Source organism: Macrobrachium nipponense, chromosome 26 (genome assembly GCF_015104395.2).
Source record: "Macrobrachium nipponense isolate FS-2020 chromosome 26, ASM1510439v2, whole genome shotgun sequence".
In the NCBI taxonomy this organism is placed as follows: domain Eukaryota; kingdom Metazoa; phylum Arthropoda; class Malacostraca; order Decapoda; family Palaemonidae; genus Macrobrachium; species Macrobrachium nipponense.
The window spans coordinates 71181781-71192507 of record NC_087215.1 but is presented as its reverse complement, the minus strand read 5'-3'; the positions used below and the strand labels follow the sequence as shown (position 1 = coordinate 71192507).

General features: G+C 39.1%; 1 protein-coding gene across 1 annotated transcript; it reads left to right on the top strand.

Moving 5' to 3' along the window:
- Positions 1–885: 885 nt before the first annotated feature.
- Positions 886–10122, top strand: LOC135200395 (uncharacterized). The gene is made up of 7 exons (XM_064229023.1): positions 886–1074; positions 2442–2550; positions 2710–2824; positions 3336–3391; positions 3639–3769; positions 5617–7329; positions 7725–10122. Exons 1-7 carry the CDS (start codon positions 1009–1011, stop codon positions 9762–9764), a joined length of 4230 nt encoding a protein of 1409 aa, XP_064085093.1. The 5' UTR covers positions 886–1008; the 3' UTR covers positions 9765–10122.
- The last annotated feature ends 605 nt before the right edge of the window (positions 10123–10727 follow it).

Here is a 10727-nt window from a genome sequence, read left to right as displayed (position 1 = left end):
AGATATATATTATAATATATATATATATATATATATATATATATTATATTATTTGTGTGTGTTCGTGTGTTTACTTATATATAAAAGTTATACCCCCTTGGCTGAGGATATGTAACTTTAAATTTCCTTGGAAGCATAAGCTGGCGTTGGTGGTGGGGTGGATTGCGGGGGGGGGGGGGGGGGAGTGTATGAGGCCAGGGGGAGAACACCTCTACGTTTTTATGTCCCCCCGCTTATCGAGGATTTATCAATAACACCGAAGCAGTTCTAAATTGTGTGACAGTCACGAAACTGCCACATGGTAAAACGCTGCGGACACACGACGATAAAGAAAAAAATATATATACTGCTTTCAACGGGGATGGCCCTTCCGTGTAGGGATACACTGAGGAAAGGAATATACTGAGGAAGGGAATATGCTGAAGAAGGGAATATACTGAAGAAGGTAATATGCTGAAGAAGGGAATATACTAAAGAAGGTAATATACTCAGGAAGGGAGTATACTGAAGAGAATATTTTCCTCAGAGAGAGAGAGAGAGAGAGAGAGAGAGAGAGAGAGAGAGAGAGAGAGAGAGAGAGAGAGAGAGAGAGAGAGAGAGAGAGAGAGGAAAGTAAGCTGCTTCAAATCTGGTCACACTTTGAAATATAATATATTTATGCTGGAAGTGAATTCGCAGATGGATGAACTCACATATTCACACCGTTTTCTCTGACTATTTGAAATGTCCGATTTTTCTCTGATTCACATTCCATAACTGATTATTCGCAGCTGATTTATGATAGAAAGTTCATCCCTCTGATGATAATAATGACCGCCCGAGGCAATGATGATAAAAGTCAGCTCACCCTTGGTGCATTGGTGCTGCCATCTTTTGAGCGACAACAGAACATTCTGGCAGTCCAGGAAAGTTCATTCCAGTCATCACTCATCAGGGTTACCTTCCGGTCCGGCAATCGCTCATGTGGTTCTCTCTGTGAATCTGTCGATTTAACTTGAGCAATCGATCATGGAGAAAGCATTCTCTTCCCGACGTGTGTTGGTCGTTCTTCTGCATTTACTTTGCGTTCTTATGGTAAGGATTTATAGCTGTTAGTCGCTGATGTAGGTCGAAGGGCTAGGACTCTGAAGTGAGTTAAAATTCTTAGCTTGGCAGCGTCTTGGCCACATGACTGACGAAATAATATACTTCTGGTTTTGTCTAAAGTTTCAATTGCATGTGGCAGAGAAGACCAGAGAAGACAAGATGCTGAAAACTCGCAAATTCGAGAAGTTGCTTGGGAAATAGCCACAGATCATTAAGGCTTTCAAGTAGCTGAGCCAATATTCATGTTAACTGTTGTGGTATTGAGGCATTACTATTAAGCATTTGGTAGGATCCAGGGAGAACGATTACGAACGTGTCTGAAAATAAGGAGTAAAGAGTCCTGCAAGGCGCCCTCGGCCAAGACAGGACTTTTTAATCACTAGACGGACTAAATACCGTTGAGGGTCTACAGTGGTTCCTGGGGTTTTGGTTGGATGGATACAAAAAGTAAATGTAATTGAAAGCATCCGAATCTAGCTTCCAGTCCTACTGGATCAGGAGATGAAGGGAGAGCGCTACATAACGGATAACTGTCCGAAGTCTTAAGTGAAATGGAAGCGTTAATCCATCCTGTCTTTAACAAGGGGTATTGGGAGTGGAATGGCTGATAAGAGAGCGCGATCTCTCAATCTAGGATGCAAATGCCATCCATCAGCCTTTATATAATATACTCTAAATGGGAAAGATAGGATTTTTCTTAACCTCTCCTCGAGGGACGGGTTGACGTAGTGAACTAAACTCTTAAACAGGGAAAACACCTCCTTCATTCATTTGCCAGGCTATATAGGAAGTGAGGAGGTGCCTGCTCTTTCAGTTCGTGCACATGGCAAGGAATTCAACAGTTGCAGGTGGTTTACTGACAGGTAAGTGGGCGGGGCCCCACAGTTCACCTATCTGTCACCAATTCTGTAGGAATAATCCTGGGTATACCCAATGTTCTGCTTTGTACTCGTATGTTTGAAAAAATATAAATTATCTTTGACTGCTATGGGAAAAGTTTATCAGTCGATAACCAGTTACGCAATCGGTGAACATTTGTCTAAACCTATGAGAGTTCTACTTCATCCTAAACTAAGTACTCCGTCTTGAGTCGCGGATGTGGTAATCACTGGTGATCTGTATGACAAGTGATTTAGGAGTAAGTATTAGAAATATAAATTTACAATGTTGATTTCTTTTCAAGGCTGAGAAAATTGATAACTGGTAGATAGGAAAGTATCACACTTAATTTTCAAATTCTTCAATTCAGATCGTCAGTAAGAGGTAGTATGTTATAAAGGACTTCCTTTAGCCAGTAACACCCCTGCCACATTAAGATCTCATTTGTATAGTCCATTTTTCTCTGACCTTTCCAGAGAAACTGCCTTGTATATGGGAAAAATTCAATGCCCTGTCACGTCGTCAATAGGTTAACAGGTGCTGTGGTCTGTTGTCCATCAGCACAGGGTACTTTACAAGCAAAAGGTAAGGCAAACCAAAGCATAAATTTTTTTTCAGGGATTTTGATAACACCTGTTTTAATCACATTTACCTCTAGAGAACAATGTCCCACAATTTTCTTGTCTAATATGAAAGGGAAAGGTTCATGAATCATTAATTTTGCTCACTTTTTTTTTTTTTAAGGATGTAAAACACTGTACCCAAAAAGGTCGTTACCACTAATGCCCGGGACTTGGAGCGTGGAATCTTACGTAGAGGCGACATCGCCTTGGCTTCAACAACTCGAAGTCGTGAACAGGTTAGTGATATAGCCTCTCTCTCTCTCTCTCTCTCTCTCTCTCTCTCTCTCTCTATCTCTCTATCTCTCTCTCTCTCTCTCTCTCTCTCTCTCTATCTCTCTCTCTCTCTCGTCTCTCTCTCTCTTCTCTCTCTCTCTCTCTCTCATATATTTTACAACAGAGATATTAGAATAGTTTTGTATATTCCAGAACTCATTTCATAATGTACATAACGTATGCAGACAATTGTAACACTATGCCGTCCATTTAGAGTATGAAACAAACATAACTTGGGTAATTGTTTATATCATCCTTTAGTTTGTATTGGTAAGCTAAAATACAGAATAACTTTGATCATATCTTACCCTTTGCATAAAGCATAATTTTAGGCACTGAAAAAGCGAAATACATCATGTTGCTGGGTAGACGTCAGCTCTGTTACAGTGTATCCAAATCGAAGGAATCATTCACCGTGTAGATGAAATGTTCACTTAGCTTCTAAAGTCTCATATGTTCCCAATTTTACCCCAGTTCGTGTTGCTGCAGAGAGAAGGTAGACCTTATACTCCCAGATCATGTGGCTTCTGGTAAGCGCTGGACAAACTTTTTTATATATATTTTAAGTTATGAGTAATAAATAATTGGTGGATTCAGGGTTATCAGATACATTCTGAGTTGCCATATCGTAGAAGGAAGCTAAACACTTCATTCAATTTAAAAAAATTTATTGGGGCATTTCATTTACTGAAACTGACATGTAATCAATTTAACATAAACCATTTAGACTTATATTTTGCATTATGTAACGAGGTCTTAAATACTGTCTGTTTCCAGTTAATGGATCAAGCCAAGCAAAAGTCGTACAACACTCGGCGGGCTACGTTCAGCCAGTCTTTGTGAGAACTTGCGAAGAACAGGCTTGTTCAAGTGGGAGTACTGAACACACAGTATTCAGTTGCACCCAGGTAAGACTTAAATCTTGTTGCCTGAGTGAAAAAAGACTTCTAGAGAAGAAATTAAAACTTCTAAAGAAGAAATGAAAACTTTCTTTAACTTTGAAAAACTATCTTCTTTATTTTTCTTAAGGTACATAATTTTTTTTTTATTCGAGAATGGTGTCTTTACAAACTTGTGGAAGAGTGCTTATGGTACTATAGTGATTAGAATATGCCTGCTTAACCCAGGGAAATTCAGTATCAACTGGCTTATTAATACGAACTGTATAAATCTGAAACATGTAGTTTATACATATTTACTTATCAATATGAAGAATAAACCAGGAACGTGGCCTTAATATTTGGTGTATGAATGCAGTAAGTTGTCGGAGACAAATTTAGAGAATCAATGTATTGTGTATAGTTTACTTTTAACCGAAAGTTGGCTGTTAAGAATCGCCACATTGTATAGTTATCTAGACCCTTGGAATGTTGCGTTACTTCAGTTAAGTTACATTTTTCCCCTGGGCGCAAATCAGCTAATGCAGAGCCATATTTTGGTCATGAATTACACAAAAATTGCTATCATATGATAAAGGTATTAGTTTTCTGTCGATATTTCGATATAATTGAAAAAATAAACAATGATTTTGGTGACAACTACTGAGCCAAGAGTATAAAGCACGGATATTGGCTCGAGGTTAAATCCTCTTAGTTTCAGATGACATTAACTTTTGCAGTGGTACAGAATAAAAGTAATTTCTTATTCAAGTGCTTTGAGGTTGTGGGCAACAACTCAGGCTTTCCTGATTTGTAAAACTACGTGCGCGCAGGTTTCCCGGGAGCGAGGAACACAGGAGTCACTAGTCAAATCTAAATTTTTATCGTCTTCTATAAAGTATTTACGCACTATAGAAAACTAATACTTTATGGGAGACTATTTTAACTATTATATTGCGGAGATTAAAGGCTAATCTTACATGAATGAGCACACCAGAAATTAACCATAGATAATCACCAGCCAGATTGTTATGCTAGTGCTCTTCTCTTCAGAAATATCGTCCTGAACTTAATTTTATGCACACATTTAATTGAAATTATCGCGTTTTTGTGAAACCCATAAACAGTGGCTGTGACTGACGTTATATGTTTGGCTGCCCTTTAAACTTGATAAAAATTTAATCGGTTCAAGCACAAGCCATGAGACCAGCATAAGCTGGTGCAATTTCTATTTCAGTTATTTTTGTCCTTTCATATTTTACCATTCTTCTTAGCTGTTAAGCATAAAATCCCTTTCAAGTGTACGATACCGAGTCGGTCTAATTTCTATAATTTAAGTCCACCTACACAGAAACTGCTTCTGGTCTCAGATATGTTGATGGTTCTAGAATTTATGGTTTCATTTGAGATAAAAGTTTATATTTTATCTGAGGTAAGCTGGTAATATGATTTTTTTTAATACCTAATTTGATGTATTCGAATTCAGATCTAATAGATGTTGGAAATTACTGCCTAGCCACAATTTGTATGTCCACTTTCAAAACCACCTGATTTTACAAGAATTGTAAGTAGTGTCCTATTAATCCTATAGGAATAAAATATATGGTTTTATGTTTTAAAACATCAAAAGTGCCAAGGAATAAAAGGATTTTTTTTTCTCAAAAAACAAAAAAACTGCGAATGAACCCAAGTTATATGAATGGCACAATTTTGTTCCACTGGAGTAAAAAACTTAATAAAATGTGGTGGTTAATTATATAAATTAGGCAGTTGTTGTTTAAGTCAAATACTGCAGCACTTGATGCTTTAACAGAGTATTCCGCATTTCTGAATTACTGGAAGAATTGAAAGTTATCACTGTTATTCTTATTTTCCAGAGGTGGGCATTGATGGATCTATACACTGAAAATCAACTGTACAGTGGCTTCATGCACCTCGAAAAAGTGTGGATTCCAGATGGGTGTAGTTGCAGAGAGAAACAAGCCAAGGCAGAAGAGCATTCTAAAAACGGTGGCAGTTCATTCGAAGAAGACTTAAGTGGAATTAAAGACAGTTTTTCAGTTAGGCTTCCAGCATCAAGCAATAATGAGCTCCCTAGACCAGGGGAGCTTAGTGCAAGGCAGAGAACCTTGAAAGTCAATTCTAAATCTAATGTATTCAAAAGAGATGCTACTGCAGCCAATTCCAGTGAACCTTATAATTACTTAGAAGCTTCAGATATTCGGATCCCGAGCAGTATCCTCGTTAGTTACAACAGCACTTCTGACGAGGATAAGGATGAATCTTCTTACTTAAAGAACATACTTGCTGCTTACGCCGCCTCGCAAAACCTCCCTCTGGTGTCCCTTGAGCAATATGAGGGAGAACACTATTTCACAGACGCTGGGGGATCTGCAATTAACTTGAAGGGCTTGAGTGATCTTGTGAATAAGAGTCAAGGAAGTGAAGAGTTATTCCTTCATTCGATATTTCAAAACAATAGCAACAGCAACAGTAGCAGCAGCAGCAGCAGCAGATGCAAGGACAAAAGAAACTGCAGTAGCTCTGAGCACTCCTCCAAGTACTCTGATTCAGATTTGAATTCCACGCATCGACAACAACCTTCTGCATTGCTTCCGGAACAACAAAGTGATTCTGTCAAGTCTTCTCAGTTAGCCAACTCAACAGGTGTCTCAAACCTCTTGGATGTTATGAATTACAATTTGAAAGTAGGTTTACTTGGTGGTACTTTTGGCAGGATGACTACAGCTGAAATAATGAAAAATATCTTAAATCACGTCCCAGAAAATGAACGGGCCTATGCACAATCCGCAGCAGAGAATATGATGTTAACAGAGATGGAATATCTTAAAACATCGCTTAAGATGCTGGAAATACTATTAAATTCCACTGGATCATTGGAGGATGTTGTAAATACCCCAAAACTGTCACCTAACCTAAAAGATTCAGCAAAGGCACCTCTAATTTCTAGACCCGATATTAATAGTCCAATTAGGTTTGAATCTATCGATGCCCCAATATTCAGTAACCCAACATTTCAGGGTAACAAGGAAAACATTGAAGGTAATTTTCGAAAGGAATTGTCACTTGGGATAAGCCACAATAAAGTGAATGTGTCATCAGTGGGGCTCACTCAACCGGAGAAAGGTGACCTACATTTTAACCGGAGCCTTTTGCCCACAGTGTCGCAAGTTGGGAATTTCTCGGCGACACCTGAAGCTTCACAACAACCTTCAACTGGAAGCGGGCCGAGAATGGCAGACAGGGTGGAGGAAGAATTACACGCAGCCTTTGCAAACTTTGTATTTCAAGAGGCCTGGACAAATTTGTCCTGTAGGGTCCCAGACACCGTAGGTCAGGCAGTCTCAGAGGTGAACTTCTTGCCGCCTCTGATTAAGAAAGGACTTGATCCAGAGGCCAAAGGTGTGTTAGACATTAACAAGTTTACTGGAAGAATAATTGCTGGAATCATATCTTGTCATATTTCCGACCATGAGGAAGCTTTGAAGGATGGACGACTAGCGACCGCCATATCGGGTGGAGTGATGGCAGCAGAGTTACTAAATAAACAAGTGGAGATAATAAAGAGAGTAAGTAGACATTATTCCGAGTTTGAAATAAGTGTCAAATTTAACATCTGTCAAAGGCCAGCTTTAATAGAATCAACAGGTTTTAGATTTTCAGCAATTTAGTTTCCTTGTGATATGAGGTAGATATTAGTCTTTTTCTTAATCAATTTTGAACTTTAGAAGCTTTTATATGAAATATTATGTATTTTGGGCATTGGTTGAAAAATTTTCATTAACTTAGGAAAGGTAACAAAACAACACAGTTAAAACTGAAAAAGAATGAAAGCTATATCACAGTAGGTCTAAAGTGAGGGAATGTTCGCCAGTATTGTTCATGTTGCAATGCATTTGCTTAGAATTATGGAACCTAAAGTTTCATATATAATCCTTTCCACTCATATTCTTCTGACTTACAGGTGATGCAAGGACTCCTTGATACTAGTGATGCCAAGAAAATTACTGGTATTCTCAAGTGGTCCGTCAGGTCTACTGGAGTCTTGTCAAGGGGGGAGTTTCTCAACTCGAAAGATCAGCTGCAAATGGACAACCTCCTTACTACTCTTAACAATTCACTCAGCAAGTACTATGTAGAATTTCTCAAAGGCAAAATCTCCAGTAACACCTCTGCAAATTCATCATCCAATTCGGTTCTAAGCAGCGTTAGTTCTGCAGGCTCAGCTGGTGATAGAAACAGGAGTGAAACTGCACTAAACAGAACAACACCAGGAGTTGGTACTGTGACTCCTCTTACCACAACACCACCAAGTGTTGGTAATTTGACTTCCTCTGGTACTGCAACACCACCAAGTGTTGGTAACTTGACTTCCTTTAGTACTGCAAAGCCACCAGGCTCAACTCCGGACGTAAACAGGACTGAAAATACACCAACGAAAACGACCCCAGGTGTTGGTAATGGGACATCTACTACAACACCAAGCGTTGGCAGTGTGACAACTTCTATCACAACACCAACTAGTGTTGGAACAGTGACCTCACCTACTAATATATCACCAGGTGCTGGGAATGTAACAGCTACTGCAACGCTGCCAAGTGGTGGGAACGTGACATCTACTGTAGCACCACCAAATGTGGGTAATGCGACAACAACAACATTAATTGTTGGTAATGTGACATCATCTACAACTCCATCAAATGCTGGCAATACCAGCAACTCGTCAACTACAAACAAACCTACTCCAGCAGTGACAAGAGTATCAACTATTCCCTCTACAACTGAAGCACCAGGATCTTTTAACTCTGTTTCACCAGCCACAAATGTGACAGTCCCAAGTGTCAATGTAACGACTGCTGCTCCAAGGCAAGACATAACCAACGTGACAACTTCGGTACAAGCGTCATCAACTACCAGGGAGAATGTAAGTACTACACCATCATCTGTGATTACAAATGTCACACGACCTTCTACTTCCCCTTTTACAAATTCGTCTAATTCAACTGTAAGCCCAAGTCATACTGAAGTCACCAGTCCTTCAAGAAACAAAACATACACTGCTCATGGTTCTACAACTAAAGCTTATGGCAATAAGTATGGCACTTTGAAAAACCGCACTGAAGTCAGTGGTTCCCAAGATTACGAATACAAGGACTATGAGTACAACGATTATGGTTATGTAGATGATACACTAGGGGGCTACTTCGGGAACAAACACAAGCATGGCAATGGGACCTACAGAGAGTCGCTTGACGCTCACAAAGACAGGAGGTTGGAGAATACTAATGCCAGTGATAGTGCTGCAGCGAATATCAGCATCATTTTTGAAGGGGGGAATAAGGTCCATGCAAGCAGGCCTACAGCAGCCGACAAGGTAAAGAACAAAAATGACACCGGGAAAGTACCACAAGAGGGTAAAGAAGAGGACGTAGACTACGACTACAAGGACCGTAATGATTACATAGTTAATTATGACGATTATGAGAATGAGAAAGGCATTTTTAAAGTTAAGGAAGAAGTAGGCAGCATTAATGACGTATATGAAGCACACTCCGTGAAACCAAGCATCAGTAAAGATAAGTACAAAGATTCAGAGGCAGAGAGTGATGATACAGATAGTGAGAACTGGAATGACAGTGCTGATTACAAGAATGATGAACTAGATAACAGTTTGCTTTACAATAGTGAAGAAAAGGTGAAAAATAATGTGGATGGAAATGAAGATGATGACGGAGGAAAACTAAACGACCGTGAAGAGAAAAACATAAATGACGAACTGAAAGATTATGGTTATGTCGACGAACCAATTAAGACTGACGAGGATAGTGACAGATTACCAGATTCTGATGATGAACTGAGAAACGGAAGTGATGAAGGAAATCATCATCATCATCATCATCATCACCCAGGTGGGCAAGATGACAACGAACTTCCGGAAGAATACAATCCAATTGACATGTCGCCCCTCAACCTATATAAGCTCTTCAGTAACCTGAACTTGTAATATTGTCGTGATTTATATATCTACACCCATATTGATCAGTATTTATATAATTTATATGTTTTAGTGTTTGTAGCTGCATGCGTTACTTTAGTTGTCGCCTGTACGTTATATGATGATAAAATTTTTATACATTTAAGGTTATTAATACCAAAGACTTATAATTGTTTAGCAAACACTCCTACCAGATACAACCAGATTGGGAATTGGAGACCTTTTATTCAAGTTGACTTTCATGTTTGGTTTTCCGTTTTCTCTTACGTAAGATGAAGGACATTCGTCATTCCAATTACTGAAGTGTTTGGAAAGCATCACGGAGCAATCTGTGTTTGTGTTTTTAATTATACCAAGAATTAAATTACCTTGGCTTTATTATTAATCCTGGAAGCCTTCTTAGAAGTTATGGTATGGAGGCGTCTAAGTGACCCTGGCGATGATTGTATGGTTAAGTCCAATTTTGCTATTCCACAAAAGCTCGAACAAATATATTTACAAATTATCACCAAACATTTAGAGATAATGTAAGCAGGATGCTGCAAATATTCATTTGTAAGCATTCGTTCATCTTTGTTAACCTGGTGTTGATGAATGACCCTCCTGGCTTTAGCGCCTCTCCATAAACTTACCAATTTCATATTTTATATTCATCCATGGACACCTTTTCCAATAAAAAAAACTCCAGGAAGGTGGTTCGTCGTTTGCGTGTAGTTTTGTACCAAGAGTTTCCCCATAGGGGATTAGTGCCGTCAGTGTACCTCAATCGGTGCAATGTAGGCAATACTTAAAAGTTCTTTGCAGCGTCTCTTCGGTCCCTAGCTGCAACTACTTTCATAACTTTTACTGTACCTCCGTTCGTATTCTTTCTTCAATCTTACTGTGCACCCTCTCCTAACAATTGTTTCATAGTGCAACTGCGAGGTTTTCCTCCTGTAACACCTTTCCAACCTTTCACTGTCAATTTCCGTT

Coding starts and splice junctions, on each gene's coding strand:
- LOC135200395 (XM_064229023.1), top strand. CDS start 1,009: ATGGAGAAAGCATTCTCTTCCCGACGTGTGTTGGTCGTTCTTCTGCAT. Junction 1,075..2,441: donor ATTTACTTTGCGTTCTTATG/GTAAGGATTTAT, acceptor TGACCTTTCCAG/AGAAACTGCCTTGTATATGG. Junction 3,770..5,616: donor CAGTATTCAGTTGCACCCAG/GTAAGACTTAAA, acceptor CTTATTTTCCAG/AGGTGGGCATTGATGGATCT.